Source organism: Nerophis ophidion, linkage group LG02 (assembly GCF_033978795.1).
Source record: "Nerophis ophidion isolate RoL-2023_Sa linkage group LG02, RoL_Noph_v1.0, whole genome shotgun sequence".
NCBI classification, from domain to species: domain Eukaryota; kingdom Metazoa; phylum Chordata; class Actinopteri; order Syngnathiformes; family Syngnathidae; genus Nerophis; species Nerophis ophidion.
The window spans coordinates 60,772,559-60,788,465 of NC_084612.1; the positions used below are offsets into that span (position 1 = coordinate 60,772,559).

The following is a 15,907-nucleotide window of genomic DNA, read 5'->3' on the forward strand; positions in this document are numbered from 1 at the left end:
CATTGGGGTCCTTCAGGCATTAGAGGGGCTGTCACGCCAAATGTCTTCCGGGGAGAAGGTTTTTGTAGGGGGGAAATAATTTGGCGTGACAGCCGCAGCGGTTCTCACTTGTAATACACTTTTCCACCACTTGTGGCAGCGATGACAATATCAAGCAAACCAAAGAAGTCTGGACTAAAGTCATAGAGAAGTTTCTTAATTGCGAAAGATATGACTAAATTGATGGAGTTATTTTAGCATGACATAATTGTATGTAAATGTATTTTCAATCAGTCATTTATGAGTCCCATCTCATGCAGAATATTTGGTTAGTTCTTATTTTTCAAATCAGCCTGACCTAAACCTAAGAATTATGTGTTAAATAAATACCGTATTTTCCCGGACCATAGGGCACACCAGATTATAAGGCCCACTGCTGAGTAATGCTCTAATTTTTAAATCTTTTTTCATATATAAAGCGAGCCGGATTGTAAGGCGTAATTAAAAGAGTCATACTATAAATGTAAAACAATTCCTTGTGGTTTACATAACATGTAATGGTTAGAGGATGTTTTACAGATCATCTTCACGCCGCTTTCTGATAGTCACTTCCGGATGCGCCGTTTTGTAGGCGGTCTTATTTACGTGGCTAACCTTCGACAGCGTCTTCTCCCCGTCATCTTTGTTGTAGCGGTGTAGCGTGCAAGGACGGAAATGGAAGAAGTGTCAAAAGTTGGAGCTAACTGTTTTAATGAAATTCAGACTTGACTTAAATCAATAATGGAGCAGCATCTCCTCATCCGGAAACAACACCGGAAATGTGTCCCGTGAAAAAACGTCCCGAACACGGTAATAACTAAAATTCCTTGGGTGAATAATTATGTTTTAGCGCTTTCATGGCAACTTTTACTGACAGATATAAGTAAGAACTTTACACTATTTTATATTAGAAATGGCACTAGCAGAGGATGAATGTCCATAACAAGAAGATAGAGAAAAAGAAGAAGCTTATCGACTACGGTGTCCAACGGACTACAAGGGCGGACGCGCTCAATTTTTCAGGACTTATGCATATCCCAAATACAGATCAGCAGGTACCATAAGGTGGTTTTGCAAATTATTGCGAAACACAACGCCAGATAATGTCTTACCTTATACACACACCATAATAATACATGTATGGTGAGGCACATCAAGCGGTGTGGCTTCATTGCTTACCAAAGTCGTACCAAAACATTTTAATGGATTTTTCAGCGCTGTGTAATGTTATATATTTTCAATGGAACATACAACATGTTGGTGTTGTTTACTTGAGTCATATTGCCATCGTCGTGCAGCCTACCTTTATCTCTTATGTTTGACTGCCATCTCCTGGTCACACTTATCAATACACCAGATACCAAGTAAAATAGCTTTGAGGTGGGTAAGCTCAACCAAACTTATTCTTTACATGAGGTGCACCGGGTTATAAGGCTATAACTGTCGAGTTTTGAGAAGAAAAAAAACAATTTAAATGTGACTTATAGTCTGGAAAATACGGTCCTAGAGTTTATGATTAAAATATGGTTTCATATCCTTTGACAAGGTTGTAACCTGTATGTAGGTTACATAAAATTATGGAATATGATCAAATCAAGAGTAAGATTACTAATTCAGTTCAAGTGTGTCCCGGGCCGCTCCGTAGTAGAAAAGTTGGGCCCTGAAGTCAAAAAGGTTAAGAATCCCTGACTTAGATCATTTAAAGCAACAGAGCAGAACGCATTCTTATTTTACTTACAGCCAAATTTAAGGATGGCAGCTCTGCTGATGATGGTTCCGCAGCGGTTGATGGCCAGACACTGATAAGAACCTGTGTCTTTACTCCATTCTGGCCTGCTGATCACCAGGTTGCCAGCGACCAGAGTGTAACGGAGGTCTAAACCCAATCGGACCTCGGTACCATTCACCAACCACCTGTATTTCAAAAATAAAACATACTGTGATTAAATAAAGCAGAAACACTGTAATATGAAACTACAATATTACTAGTGGTACTGAAAAATTCATTATAAGTCCAGATGAGTGGATTATGGTTAGTACATCTGCCTCAGTCATGTTTTTTTGTTCTATGGGTAAAAACATGCCATTGAATCATCCGTTTTCTACTGCCTATCATGTTTTTGTACGGACAAGGTGTACATCCTGTACTGGTCAGCAGTCAATCACAGTAGAGTATATGCACACACTCACTGACATTCATACTGTCAATGATATGCAAACCATACCCAAAAATGTGCACGTTATGTTAATTGTACGATAAAAACATGCATGTTATGGTGTAATTGTGAATTAAGACATGTATGTAATAGTGATTGTATGATCAAAACACATGTTATGGTAATTTTATGAATAAATTATTGCATGCTATGGTAATTGTACAATAAAAACATGCTTGTTATCGATTCAGATCCAAATTGCGAGTCTTATTCATCCCGATTCTAAATCGATTTCTTTTTTTTTAATTTTTATTTTATTTTAAGAATACATTTTTAAAAAGGGCTTTAGGCTATCTCTATGTAACTAGAAGGAGCTTTACTAACCTGTAACCTGTCTTGAAAAAGATTCATTATAACTATTATATCAAACACTGTGCACTTAATGTGCGACTTCAAGGTTTTACTACTTAACGTACACAATACTAAACGGTCTAGCTCCATCCTATCTTGCTGATTGTATTGTACCATAAGTCGCGACAAAAAATCTGTGTTTAAGAACTCCGGCTTATTAGTGATTCCCAGAACCCAAAAAAAGTCTGCGGGCTATAGAGCGTTTTCTATTCGGGCTCCAGTACTCTGGAATGCCCTTCCGGTAACAGTTAGAGATGCTACCTCAGTAGAAGCATTTAAGTCCCATCTTAAAACTCATTTGTATACTCTCGCCTTTAAATAGACCCCCCTTTTAGACCAGTTGATCTGCCGTTTCTTTTCTGCTCTGCCCCCCTCTCCTGAGTGGCGAGGTTATCGAGTGACCACAGATGAGACGCTAGCTGTTCAAAGTCGGCCTTACTAGTCTCCTCTCAAGATGATCCCCTGCTGGCCCCACTAAGGACTAGACTCTCACACTATTACCTGGATCCACTCGACATCCGTTGCACCAGTCGCCCAGGGGGTGTTCCCCACATCTGCGGTCCCCTCAAAGGTTTGTCATTGTATCCCATTGGGTTGAGTTTTTTCTTGCCCTGATGTGGGATCTGAGCCTATGATGTTGTTGTGGCTTGTACAGCCCTTTGAGACATTTGTGATTAAGGGGCAAGAATCCGTTTGAATCGAGAATTGATTATAAACTGAATCGTCGCCCCATGTGTGGGATCAAACTGTTAGGTGGACAAAGATTCCCATTTTTTGGGGGGTTGATGCACTATTTTAATGTGTAGCTTGTGTGTTTTTTCTATGTTGATTTTATAAAAAATAAAAATAAAAAGATTTCCACTGCTAGTAATTGGATATTGTAATAAAAACATACATGTTATAGTAATTGTATAATCAAAACAATGCATGGTATAGTATTTGTATAACAAAGACTTGCACTTTATGTATCTATAATATAAACATACCTTACGTTATGGTAATTAAAAGATAAAACATGCATATTTAAGTAATTGTACAATAAAAACTTGCATTTAAAAACATGTTATGGCAATTGTATAGGGCAAAGACTATAAAAATGTGACCCATTACCTCCCTGCTTGGCCCAATTCCAAAGGGGATTAAATCACCAAAAATGATTCCCGGGTGCGGCCACCGCTGCTGCTCACTGCTCCCCTCACCTCCCAGGGGGTGATCAAGGGTGATGGGTCAAATGCAGAGAGAAAATTTTGCCACACCTAGTGTGTGTGTGACAATCATTGGTACTTTAACTTTAACTTTTTAAAATGCCCCACCTCTCATGAGGACAAACCATACAGAAAAAAAGACGATGGACAGACAGAGCCTATCATCCGTTTTCTAATGCTTGTCCCTCTATTTCATGAAATTCTTCTCTGAACTATTTATCTTCAGGTGAGGTTACAATTATTACAGTAGGAGGTCAGTCTAGTAAGTATACTGGACTCTTCTTGTGGGAACTCAGGAAGTGATGAGATTAAGTTTAATCGATTGTGTTACTTACCTGTAGGAGGCAGCTGGACTGGCCCTGGCCTGACAGTTGAGAACCAGCTTCCCTTCACTCAGACCTTCTGGATAAATGACACTGTTTGGCTGCTCTTCAAACACTGGCCCACTGTCATGGCCAGACACACACACATCCCCACCTGAAAGAAACGCAGTCCCTCTCAGAAAAGCTGACAAGTCACACCACACAAAAACTGCCCAGAATACTGTTCAGCAATTTGAGAATAATTCCAGTCAGCTCTGATCCATGATAGATGGCAATGTAAACAAAACAACAAAAATCATTTATGATATAACATCCATCCATCCATTTTCTACCGCTTATTCCCTTTGGGATCACGGGGGATGCTGGTGCCTATCCCAGCTACAATCGGGCGAAAGGCGGGGTAAACCCCGGGATTGAACATTTTCAATTTTAAAATACGTTAATAGCGGGCTTAAGTTTACGTTATGAGTCTCAACGTCTGTGTGTGCAAACTATTCACAGAGAGTCTGTTATGATATGGATACCATATTTTCCGGACCATAGGGCGCACCGGATTATAAGGCGCACTGCCGATGAGCGGGTCTAGTCAGGTCTATTTTCATACAAAAATATAAATGGTCTATTTTTTATCTATTTTCTTATATAAGGCGCACCGGATTATAGGGCGCATTAAAGGAGTCATATTATTATTATTTTTTTCTAAATGTAAAACACTTCCTTGTGGTCTACATAACATGTAATGGTGGTTCTTTGGTCAAAATGTTGCATCGATGATGTTTTACAGATCCTCTTCAAACCACTTTCTGACAGTCGCTTCCGGATGCGCTGTTTTGTGGGCGGTCTGATTTATTTGGCTCACCTTCGACAGCGTCTTCTCCCCGTCGTCTTTGTTGTGGCGGTGTAGCGTGAAAGGACGGGAGTGGAAGAAGTGTCAAAAGATGGAACTTTCTGTGGCTCACTAGTGCAACAACAACGCTGGAAATATGTCCTGTGAAAAAGCGTCCAACCGTAACTCTCTAATAACTAAAGTTCCTTGGGTGAATAATGTAAACTCACTACACCGGTGTGTTTTAGCGCTTTCATGGCGAGTTTACTGACAGATATAAGTAAGAACTTTACACTACTTTATATTAAAAATAGCAACAGCGGAGGATGAATGTCCCATAACAACAATATAGAGAAAAAGAAGAAGCTTATTGACTACAATGTCCATAAATAGACGCACGCACATTTTCAGGACTTATGCCGATCCCAAATATAGATCAACAGGTACCAGAAGGAAAGAAAAGTTGCAAAACAAAACGCCAGATAATGTCTTACCTTAAACATAAACCATAATTTTATTTTTTATTTTTTTTTTTATTTATTTATTTATTTTATTTATTTTTTTAAATTTATACTACCATATTGTATATGCACCTTAGGAGGAGCTGCTCCAATTTCGTTGTTCTTTGAACCTGTTCATTGCAATAATGACAATAAAACTCTATTCTATTCTTAATTCTTAATAATACTCGTATGTTGAAGCACAGTACAATCCGTCAAGCGGTGGCGGCTTCATAGCTTACCAAAATCGTACTAAAATATGTTGATAGATTTTTGAGCGCCGTGTGTAATGTTCTATATTTTCAATGGTAAATGGGTTGTACTTGTATAGCGCTTTTCTACCCCTTTTTAAGGAGCCCAAAGCGCTTTGACAGTATTTCCACATTCGCCCATTCACACACTGACGGTGGGAGCTGCCATGCAAGGCGCTCACCAGGACCCATCAGGAGCAAGGGTGAAGTGTCTTGCCCAAGGACACAACGGACGTGACTAGGATGGTAGAAGGTGGGGATTGAACCAGTAACCCTCAGATTGCTGGCACGGCCACTCTACCAACTTCGCCACGCCGTCCCTGTGGACGTATACAATTTTGGTGTTTTTTACTTGAGTCTTATTGCAGTCTGCACATATCTCTTTTGTGTGACTGCCATCTACTAGTCACAATTATTTCACCATTTAATAAACAAAATAGCTTCGGGGTCGGTAAGCACAACCAAAATAATTCCGCACATTAGGCACATCGGGTTATAAGGCGCACTGAAAAATATGGTAGTTCAAAAAGATATGGCCACATTTTAATAGTTCTGGATCCTTGTGATCAAATTTGTGCGTTTTTTTTATTTTAAGCCCTTTTCTTCATAAATAACTATTTAATGGTTTATTTTTGGCTAAAGCTTTGATTCTACAGACTAATCTCCTTCAGAAGTCACACACATTTCCACAGTAGCAGTTCCCCCAGATTGGCTCTGACCAGGAGACAGTAGGCGTTTCAAGTGACCAATCGGAAAGGAGGGAATTGCTGGCCCGTGTATTCAGTATCTGCGTATTCAATGTCCGCCCATAAGTGCCAAAAAGGGTGGAGAAAGAGAAGGAAACCTCGCAATTGCAAAGACGCACGCAGAGCCTGTTTTTTGATACACCCCGAATGAACAGCTACAAAAGCAGGTGTGCCCAAAGTACAGACTATCAATAAAAAGTAACCATATCCATCCATCCATAATAGATGTAATAACATTTTATTTGGTCAGAGACATGTGTCCTATGAATACTGTTTTACTTTTATGTCTATTGATTGATAGATTGATACTTTTATTAGTAGATTGCACAGCTCAGTACATATTCCGTACAATTGACCACTAAATGGTAACACCCAAATAAGTTTTTCAACTTGTTTAAGTCGGGGTCCACGTTAATCAATTCACGGTAAGGGACGGTGTGACGTAGTGGGGAGAGTGGCTGTGCCAGCAACCTGAGGGTTCCTGGTTCAATCCCCACCTTCTACCATCCTAGTGACGTCCGTTGGGTCCTTGAGCAAAACACTTCACCCTTGCTACGGATGGGTCCTGGTTAGGGCCTTGCATGGCAGCTCCCGCCATCAGTGTGTGAATGTGTGTGTGAATGGGTGAATGTGGAAATAGTGTCAAAGCGCTTTGAACAAAAGGGAGAAAAGTGCTATCTATACAAGTATAACCCATTACTTTAGTGCAGTGCTTCTTAACCTTGTTGGAGGCACCGAACCCCACCAGTTTCATATGAGCATTCACCGAACCCTTCTTTAGTGAAAAATGAAATGTTTTTTGTTTCAAATTCAAGACAAAGTTGTAAGTTTTTGCTGACACTTTAGTATAGGGGAACATATTCTAAGTAACTAAGACTTAATTTAGAGTTATTTGGACACTAGGGGAACATGTTCTAAGTAATAGAATATGTTAGTTATTTGGTTAGGGTCAGGGTTAGAGGGTTAGGGTTATAATAAGGCCATGCTGAATAAGGCATTAATTAGTACTTAATGACTAGTTAAGAACCAATATGTTACTAATTTGCATGTTAATAAGCAACTAATTAATGCTGAATATGTTCCCCATACTATTTTTTTTACTGGTGCACAAAATCAACCGTGCATGAACATCACCTTGTTCAAGCAACAAAACTAAGACAGTGCATAAACTCACAACAAATTACACACCTGCAAATCAGTCAGCGGTTGTTGTATCTGTAATATGCCAACAGGGAGAAGTTTGTATTTTCACAAAGAGTTGGGTGTGTTTTGATTTCCGCCGAACCCCTGAGGTCGACTCACCCAACTCCTGGGTTCGATCGAACCCTGGTTAAGAACCACTGCTTTAGTGCATGATGCTATTTTTTTTTTATTTGTTAGCACTTTATGATCGCACTCGGCTATGACATTTATTTTTTGTTAGTCCTTTGTCTTGTGAATTGTATTTTATTGAGATAATATTTCTAATTTAACTTTCATTTTAAAATGAAAGCCAAGTCCACACATAATGTTTGTTTAGAATATAAAGTGCCAGGCAAATATGTTTTACACAACATTGTGAGTAATCGTGATTTCAATATTGACAAAAATGATTGGGATTATTTTGGCCATAATCGTGCAGCCCTAACAGTTCCGATCACATATATTTTATCTGGACATTTGTGGAGAGTGCAACTGACAATTTAACAATATCAACACAATATTTAAACTATTTCCTAATTATATTTTATTACAGGAGTGTCAAACTCATTTTAGCTCAGGGGGCCAACGTTTCCATGGTGTGAGTACTTTAGGTTATGAGATGGATTGGGTTTGATTCCCTCCAAGATCTGCTCAGCGGCATTAACCCTGAAGAGGAAATATAGCAGGGACTTGGGGGAGGATTTTGTGGAGGAAAATTTGTACAGGATGGAATGTTGAACAGCACACCTGTAGTGGAGTTATTTGAGTTTTTAAGATAAAGAAAACTTATTACAGTATTTCCCAACAAAGACATAACTATGTGTTGGGACTGTACCTGACTGTGGGAGTGACCAATGTGAGTGGATAGCGGGCTTTCTCTATACTGGGCTTGCTGGTAAAATAAACTCCAATGAAGCATACAGCAAGACAGAGTAAGCAACCTAACATTAATGTCCATTGAGCACAACATCCTTCAATATTTGGATTTTAGGGCCATAATCTCAGCATTCCCTGCGAAGAAAACGAGGAGAAAGTGCTTATAAAAGGACAATGCTGTTTTCTCTATCCATGGTGCTGAAAGTATGAGATGTGTTGTGGATCGACCAATGATGGGCCGGGCTGATTAACAGCACCGATATTTGGCATTTTGACATACCGTAGTTTCCGGACGATAAGGCGCGCTTAAAATCCTTTTTTCCCCTCCAAACTCGACAGTGCGCCTTATAATCCGGTGCGCCTAATGTACGGAATAATTCTGCTTTTGCTTACCGACCTCAAAGCAATTTTGTTTGGTGCATGGTGTAATGATAAGTGTTACCAGTAGATGGCAGTCACACATAAGAGCAATGTGTATGCTGCAAAAAAATGGCTATATGACTCAAGTAAACAACAGCAACATTTTATATGTTCCATTGAAAATATAGAACATTACACACGGCGCTCAAAAATCTATCAAAAAACTTTGGTAAGCTATGAAGCCGCACCACTTAATGGATTGTAATGTGCTTTAACATAGGAGTATTATTATGGTGTGTGTACAAGGTAAGACATTAGCTGGCATTTTGTTTCGCAATGTTATGCAAAAGAAACTTTTCTTACCTTCTGGTACCTGCTGATCTGAATTAGGGATCTGCATAAATCCTGAAAAAATTGCGCGAGTCTGCCTTTATAGTCTGTGGCAACAACGTCGTCGATAAGCTTCTTCTTTTTCTCTATCTTCTTGTTATGTGACATGCATCCTCCACTGTTGCCATTTCTAATTTAAAATAGTGTAAATTTCTCACTTATATCTGTCAGTAAAACTTGCCATGAAAGCGCTAAAACATAATTATTCACCCGAAGAACTTTAGTTATTACGGTATTCCGGACGTTTTTTCACGGAACACATTTCCGGTGTTGTTTCCGGATGAGGAGATGCTGCTCCGTTATTGATTTAAGTCAAGTCTGAATGTCATTAAAACAGTTAGCTCCATCTTTTGACACTTCTTCCACTCCCGTCCTTGCACGCTACACCGCTACAACAAAGATGACGGGGAGAAGACGCTGCCGAAGGTCAGCCACGTAAATAACACCGCCCACAAAACGGCGCATCCGGAAGCGACTGTCAGAAAGCGACTTGAAGATGATCTGTAAAACATCATCGATGCAACATTTTGACCAAAAAAAACACCATTACATGTTATGTCGACCACAAGTAAGTGTTTCGCATTCAGAAAAAAAAAAGTATTTGACGCCTTTAAACCGGTGTGCCTTATATATGAAAAAAGATAGAAAATAGACCATTATTCGGCATTGCGCCCTATGGTCCGAAAAATACAGATGTCAGCCTTTTTTTTTTTTTTTTTATAATGACAACAAAAATACATCAGCAGATAAAACATTTATACTCCATCTATTTATTGTCTACCACTTGTGTCTCTCGGGGCGGCGGTGGTGCTGGAGCTTATCCAAGCTTCAAACGGAAGGCGGGGTACACCCTGGATAAGTGGAACATATATACTGCGCATATAAATTAAACAATAGTTGTAAGTAGTGAGTAAGTTAGTAGCAATAACCAGTGCTCCTTTCTGCTAAGCTCAGCTGCACTGCAGTGCTCGGACGGCCCCATCGAGCAGCAATGGAGTGTTGCGAGTCTTCATATTCTGTGATTCAATCAAATAACAGGACAGAGATGGATGGACTTGAAATGACGGAAAATATATCCTTGCCAAAACCACACTCTGTGTAAATTGACAAATAAGAGACTTAAAAGGGCTGTTTGCAACGTTTACAAAGATGCCTGGAGGGCGCCAACTTTCCAATCTCAGGGCATTCTGTCGATTACAACTGGACTGTGACCAGAATGTTTCTAACTCCTGTTATTTGTTGGAGGCTAAATTGCAAAGTCTTTTAGGAATGGTTGAAAGGAGAGTGTTGTATGTGAAAGACAGGTGGTGTCGCAGACCGCCTCCACTGTTTAGACAGGATTTACCGCCTTAACAACAAAGAGCCATCGCCTAAACTTAAGTCTTAAAAAAATAAAAATAAAAATATATATAAAGATTTATGTCCTGTAAATCAAGCATGATGAGTTGCGCATATGTCAGCATGTGGCCCTACTTTTAAAACTTTTTCAAATGCTAATTGACTTATTGACTTATTTACAGTAAGTAATTAATTTGACTTAGTCATTATTCTGTCTTAGTAAGTCAATATTTACTAAGTCAAAATAATGACATACTTAGTGTCTCAGGTAACTAGGACTGTTTTGGGTTTTGTTTTTACTTTACGGAAACAATATTGAGATATACATCATATATTGCTACTCAGCATACATAGCAGAAAACACAACCAAAAATTGTATGCTTTTTTATCCGACGAAGCCGGCCTACTTCACCACAGTCTGTAATGTATTGCCCCCCAGGCTGTGGTGAGATGGAGTCGTGATGATGGCGATAGGCCAAATTACACTGTTCCTTACATCCACCCAGCCCCTTCCCCGTCCGTCCGCCTGTCCCGGGTGGTGCCCCCTTACCCCTGGAGAGACACCACCTTAACTGACAAATTTTCCGGGGGAAACACTGTTAAAGATGTTTTTTCAAGACAGTGAGGCAACGTCTGGTATGTGATCACACCATGCATGATAAGTCCACACTAAACCCAGAACAGATTTTCCTTATGCTGGAACGTTGCCTTAACACTAAATACTTTCAATTCATGGGAATGTTTAACCATCAAAAACATGATTGTGCCATGGGATCACCCAATGGTAGCAAACTTTTACGTAGAGGACATGGAAAAGAGAGCTCTGGGCTCTTTTAAGGGAACATCACCAAGTATGACAGAGATGTGTGGATGACACATGGGTGAAAATCAGTAACCAAGAAGTGCAAGCTTTCACCAAGCACATTAACTCAGTTTACAAAAACAAATGAGACTGTCAAAGACAGTAAGTTGCCTTCTTTGGACTGTCATGTCCACACTGGAGAAAACAGGGGCCTCCATGTCGGGGTTTACCGAAAACCCAGACTTATCGATCAATACCAACTTTTTGACTCACACCACCCACTGGAACGCAAAAATATTATCATTCCATATGTATCAGGTCTATCTGAAAAATATCAGAATGATCTATGGCCCCCAGGATGTTATTTGATTAGTATTAGCACTGGCCTGCAGGCCACAGCCGCCTGCTGCTGTTTTGCACGCACCAATACTACATCAGTGTTGGCGCTAGGAATTTTCCAAAAGGGGACCCAGGGACCCCATCTACTTATGAAAATGGGGTCCCACTTTTTTGTAACCGTTTTGAAAACAAATGATTAATGTATGCATTATCCTGTTATATCTCACATTCTTTATTGTTTTGGAAAAAGGTTGTCATAAACGGTACTTGGTTAATTAAAAAAAATAATACAAAAGAAAACACATTTTTATGTATATATAAATGTATTCAGTCACAAGTAGAGAGGTCCGATAATATTTGACTGCCGATATTATCAGCTGATAAATGCTTTAAAATGTAATATCGGAAATCATCGGTATCAGTTTCAAAAAGTAAAATTTATGACTTTTTACACGGACACAGGGAGAAGTACACACCGCCAATAAACCTTAAAGGCACCGCCTCTGTGTACCAGCCCAGTCACATAATATCTACGGCTTTTCACACACACAAGTGAATGCCATGCATATTTGGTCAACAGCCATACAGGTCACACTGTGGGTGGCCGTATAAACAACTTTAACACTGTTACAAATATGTGCCACACTGTGAACCCACACCAATCAAGAATGACAAACACATTTTGGGAGAATATCTGCACCGTAACACAACATAAACAAAACAAATACACAGAAATAGAACAAATACATAGAACCCCTTGCAGCATTAACTCTTCCGGGACGCTACAATATACACCTCCGCTACTCTCTACCCCTACCTCAACCCCACCCCGCCCACCTCATCCTCCTCATGCTCTCCAAGGGAGAGCCTGTCCCAAATTCCAAGCTGCTGTTTTGAGGCATGTTAAAAAAAAAAAATACACTTTGTGACTTAAATAATAAATATGGCAGTGTGATGTTGGCATTTTTTTCCATAACTTGAGTTGATTTATTTTGGAAAACCTTGTTACATTGTTTAATGCATCCAGTGGGGCATCACACCAAATTAGGCATAATAAAGTGTTAATTCTACGACTGTATATATTAGTATAGGTTGATACCGGTATCGGTAATTAAGAGTTGGACACTATCGGAATATTGGATATCGGCAAAAAAGCCATTATCGGACATCTCTAGTTATAAACATTCATTCACTTATTTCTTTCCTTCATGGATCTAAACTTTACCGCTACTTGTATTTTTTTCTATATTTTAATTGTAATATTTTCAGAATGTGTTTGGTCTATTTTTGGCCAAAGTAAAACAAAGAAAACAATTTGAACTTGTCTTTATTTTTTAGTATTAATGCCATGATTTTAATAGTCCGGCCCGCGTATGCACAGATTTTCCTCCATGCGGCCCCTGAGCTAAAAATAGTTTGACACCCCTGGTCTAGTGTCTCAAATCTGCAACTACCTTCAAATCTACTTTAATTATTTCATTACCTTAGCCACGGTCATCCTACTTTTGATTGATTGATTGATACTTTCATTAGTAGATTGCACAGTTCAGTACATATTCCGTACAATTGACCACTAAATGGTAACACCCGAATACGTTTTTCAACTTGTTTAAGTCGGGGTCCACGTTAATCAATTCATGGTACAAATATATACTATCAGCATAATACAGTCATCACACAAGTTAATCATCATAGTATGTACATTGAATTATTTACATTATTTACAATCCGGGGGGTGGGATGAGGAGCTTTGGTTGATATCAGTACTCCAGTCATCAACAATTGCATCAACAGAGAAATGTGGACATTGAAACAGTGTCGGTCTTATTTAGTAGAATATGTACAGCCAGCAGAGAACATAGTGAGTTCAGATAGCATAAGAACAAGTATATACATTAGAAGTACATTTGAGTTGTTTATAATCCGGGGAGATGGGATGTGAATGGAGGAGGGTATTAGTAAAGTGTTGAAGTTGCCTGGAGGTGTTGTTTTAGAGCGGTTTTGAAGGAATATAGAGATGCACTTACTTTTATAGCTGTTGGGAGTGCATTCCACATTGATGTGGCATAGAAAGAGAATGAGTTAAGACCTTTGTTAGATCGGAATCTGGGTTTAACGTGGTTTGTGGAGCTCCCATTGGTGTTGTGGTTATGGCGGTCATTTACGTTAAGGAAGTAGTTTGACATGTACTTCGGTATCAAGGAGGTGTAGCGGATTTTATAGACCAGGCTCAGTGCAAGTCGTTTTACTCTGTCCTCCACCCTGAGCCAGCCCACTTTGGAGAAGTGGGTTGGATTGAGGTGTGATCTGGGGTGGAGGTCTAAAAGTAACCGGACTAGCTTATTCTGGGATGTTTGGAGTCTAGATTTGAGGGTTTTGGAGGTGCTGGGGTACCAGGAGGTGCAAGCGTAATCGAAGAAGGGTTGAATGAGAGTTCCCGCTAGAATCCTCAAGGTGCTTTTGTTGACCAGAGAGGAGATTCTGTAGAGGAATCTCGTTCTTTGGTTGACCTTTTTGATCACCTTGGTTGCCATTTTATCACAGGAAAGATTAGCCTCTAGAATGGAACCTAGGTAGGTGATCTCATCCTTCCTGGTGATAACAATGTCACCCACTTTTATAGTGAAGTCACTGACCTTCTTAAGTTTGATATGGGACTCAAATAGGATGGATTCCGTTTTACCTAAGTGTATGGCTAGCTTATTGTCAGCGAGCCAGGTGCAAATATTGAGGAGTTCGGCACTGAGGATTTGTTCCACCTGTGACTTGTCCTTGCCGGATACCAGCAGGGCCGAGTCATCCGCAAACAGGAACAATTCACAGTGGCATGCTGATGGCATGTCATTTACGTATATTAGGAACAGTAAAGGTCCTAGTATACTGCCTTGGGGGACTCCACAGCTTACTGAGAGGGGAGGGGACATGGTGCCGTTCACCTCTACCACCTGTTTCCTCCCCTCCAAGTAAGATTGCATCCAGCTCGATGAGGTTTCGTCGAATCCGATTGCTCGGAGCTTATCCAACAGTATAGCGTGGTTAACGGTGTCAAAGGCCTTCTGAATGTCCAGTATGACCATGCCGCAGTATTTGCCCGCGTCCACCTCATGTTTGATGTGGTCGGTCAGATAGAGAAGGCATGTGTCAGTGGAGTGGTTAGTTCTGAAGCCTGATTGGAATTTGTACATTAGTTTATTAGTAGCAAGGTATCTATCAACCTGTTCATAAACTATTTTCTCCTGCCTACCAGACACTCTCTCTACTGATAAATAGCCTCCTTGGTAAGTTGAAAATAGTTTTACTGTACTTATTGGCAGGCTTAAATAAGTCATAAAATGTATCAACAATGATCGATCAATAAAAAAAGAAAGTATAACGTGATATACTTTTGGCCGTATTGCCCAGGCCTATTGCCCGCCGTGTAATTTCCCTTGGCCCTTGAGGCAATATCAAATTAACATTAGAGCTGGCCCGCCGCTCTAACACCGCATTCACCGCTAATACTCTTATTTGCCAACCCTCCCGATTTTCCCGGGAGACTCCCAAAGTTCAGTGCCCCTCCCGAATTTCATCCAGGACAACAATATTTGGGGTGGGCTTTAAAGGCACTGCCTTTGGGGTTCTCTACAACCTGTCTCCACGTCCGCTTCTCCTCCATACAAACAGCGTGCCAGCCCAGTCACATAATATATGCGGCTTATACACACACACAAGTGAATGCAAGACATACTTGGTCAACAGCCATACAGGTCACACTGAGGGTGGCCGTATAAACAACTTTAACACTGGTACAAATATGCGCCACACTGTGAACCCACACCAAACAAGAATGACACATTTCGGAAGAACATCCGCACCGTAACAAACACAACAGAACAAATACCCAGAACGCCTTGTAGCACTAACTCTTCCGGGACGCTACAATATACACCCCCCGCTATCACCAAACCCCGTCCACCGCAACCCGCATTCAATTTTTATTTAAATTTTATTTGATATGCCATTGATATTTTTTAATTATTATTAATATTTGAACCTCGATTTTGCATGTCCCTATAAAGTTATATAAGCCTTGCTTGTTCAATATTCAATGCAAAACTTGTTTGGGTCCCTATTAAAAGGTTAATTTGTTGAACCTCGGCCCGCGGCTTTGTTCGGTTTTAAATTTTGGCCCACTCTGTATTTGA

The 15,907-nt window shown here is 40.0% G+C and overlaps 1 protein-coding gene across 1 annotated transcript in view; it reads right to left on the bottom strand.

The window, feature by feature from the left end:
- cntn2 (contactin 2) overlaps window positions 1–15,907 on the bottom strand; it is a 96,221-nt gene that overhangs the window by 67,249 nt on the left and 13,065 nt on the right. Inside the window, exons 3-4 of the mRNA XM_061887901.1 lie at window positions 4,126–4,267; window positions 1,757–1,932 (exon numbers count right to left, since the gene is read on the bottom strand). Coding sequence (XP_061743885.1) covers window positions 1,757–1,932; window positions 4,126–4,267 — 318 coding nt within the window. The remainder of the gene's footprint in view (window positions 1–1,756; window positions 1,933–4,125; window positions 4,268–15,907) is intronic.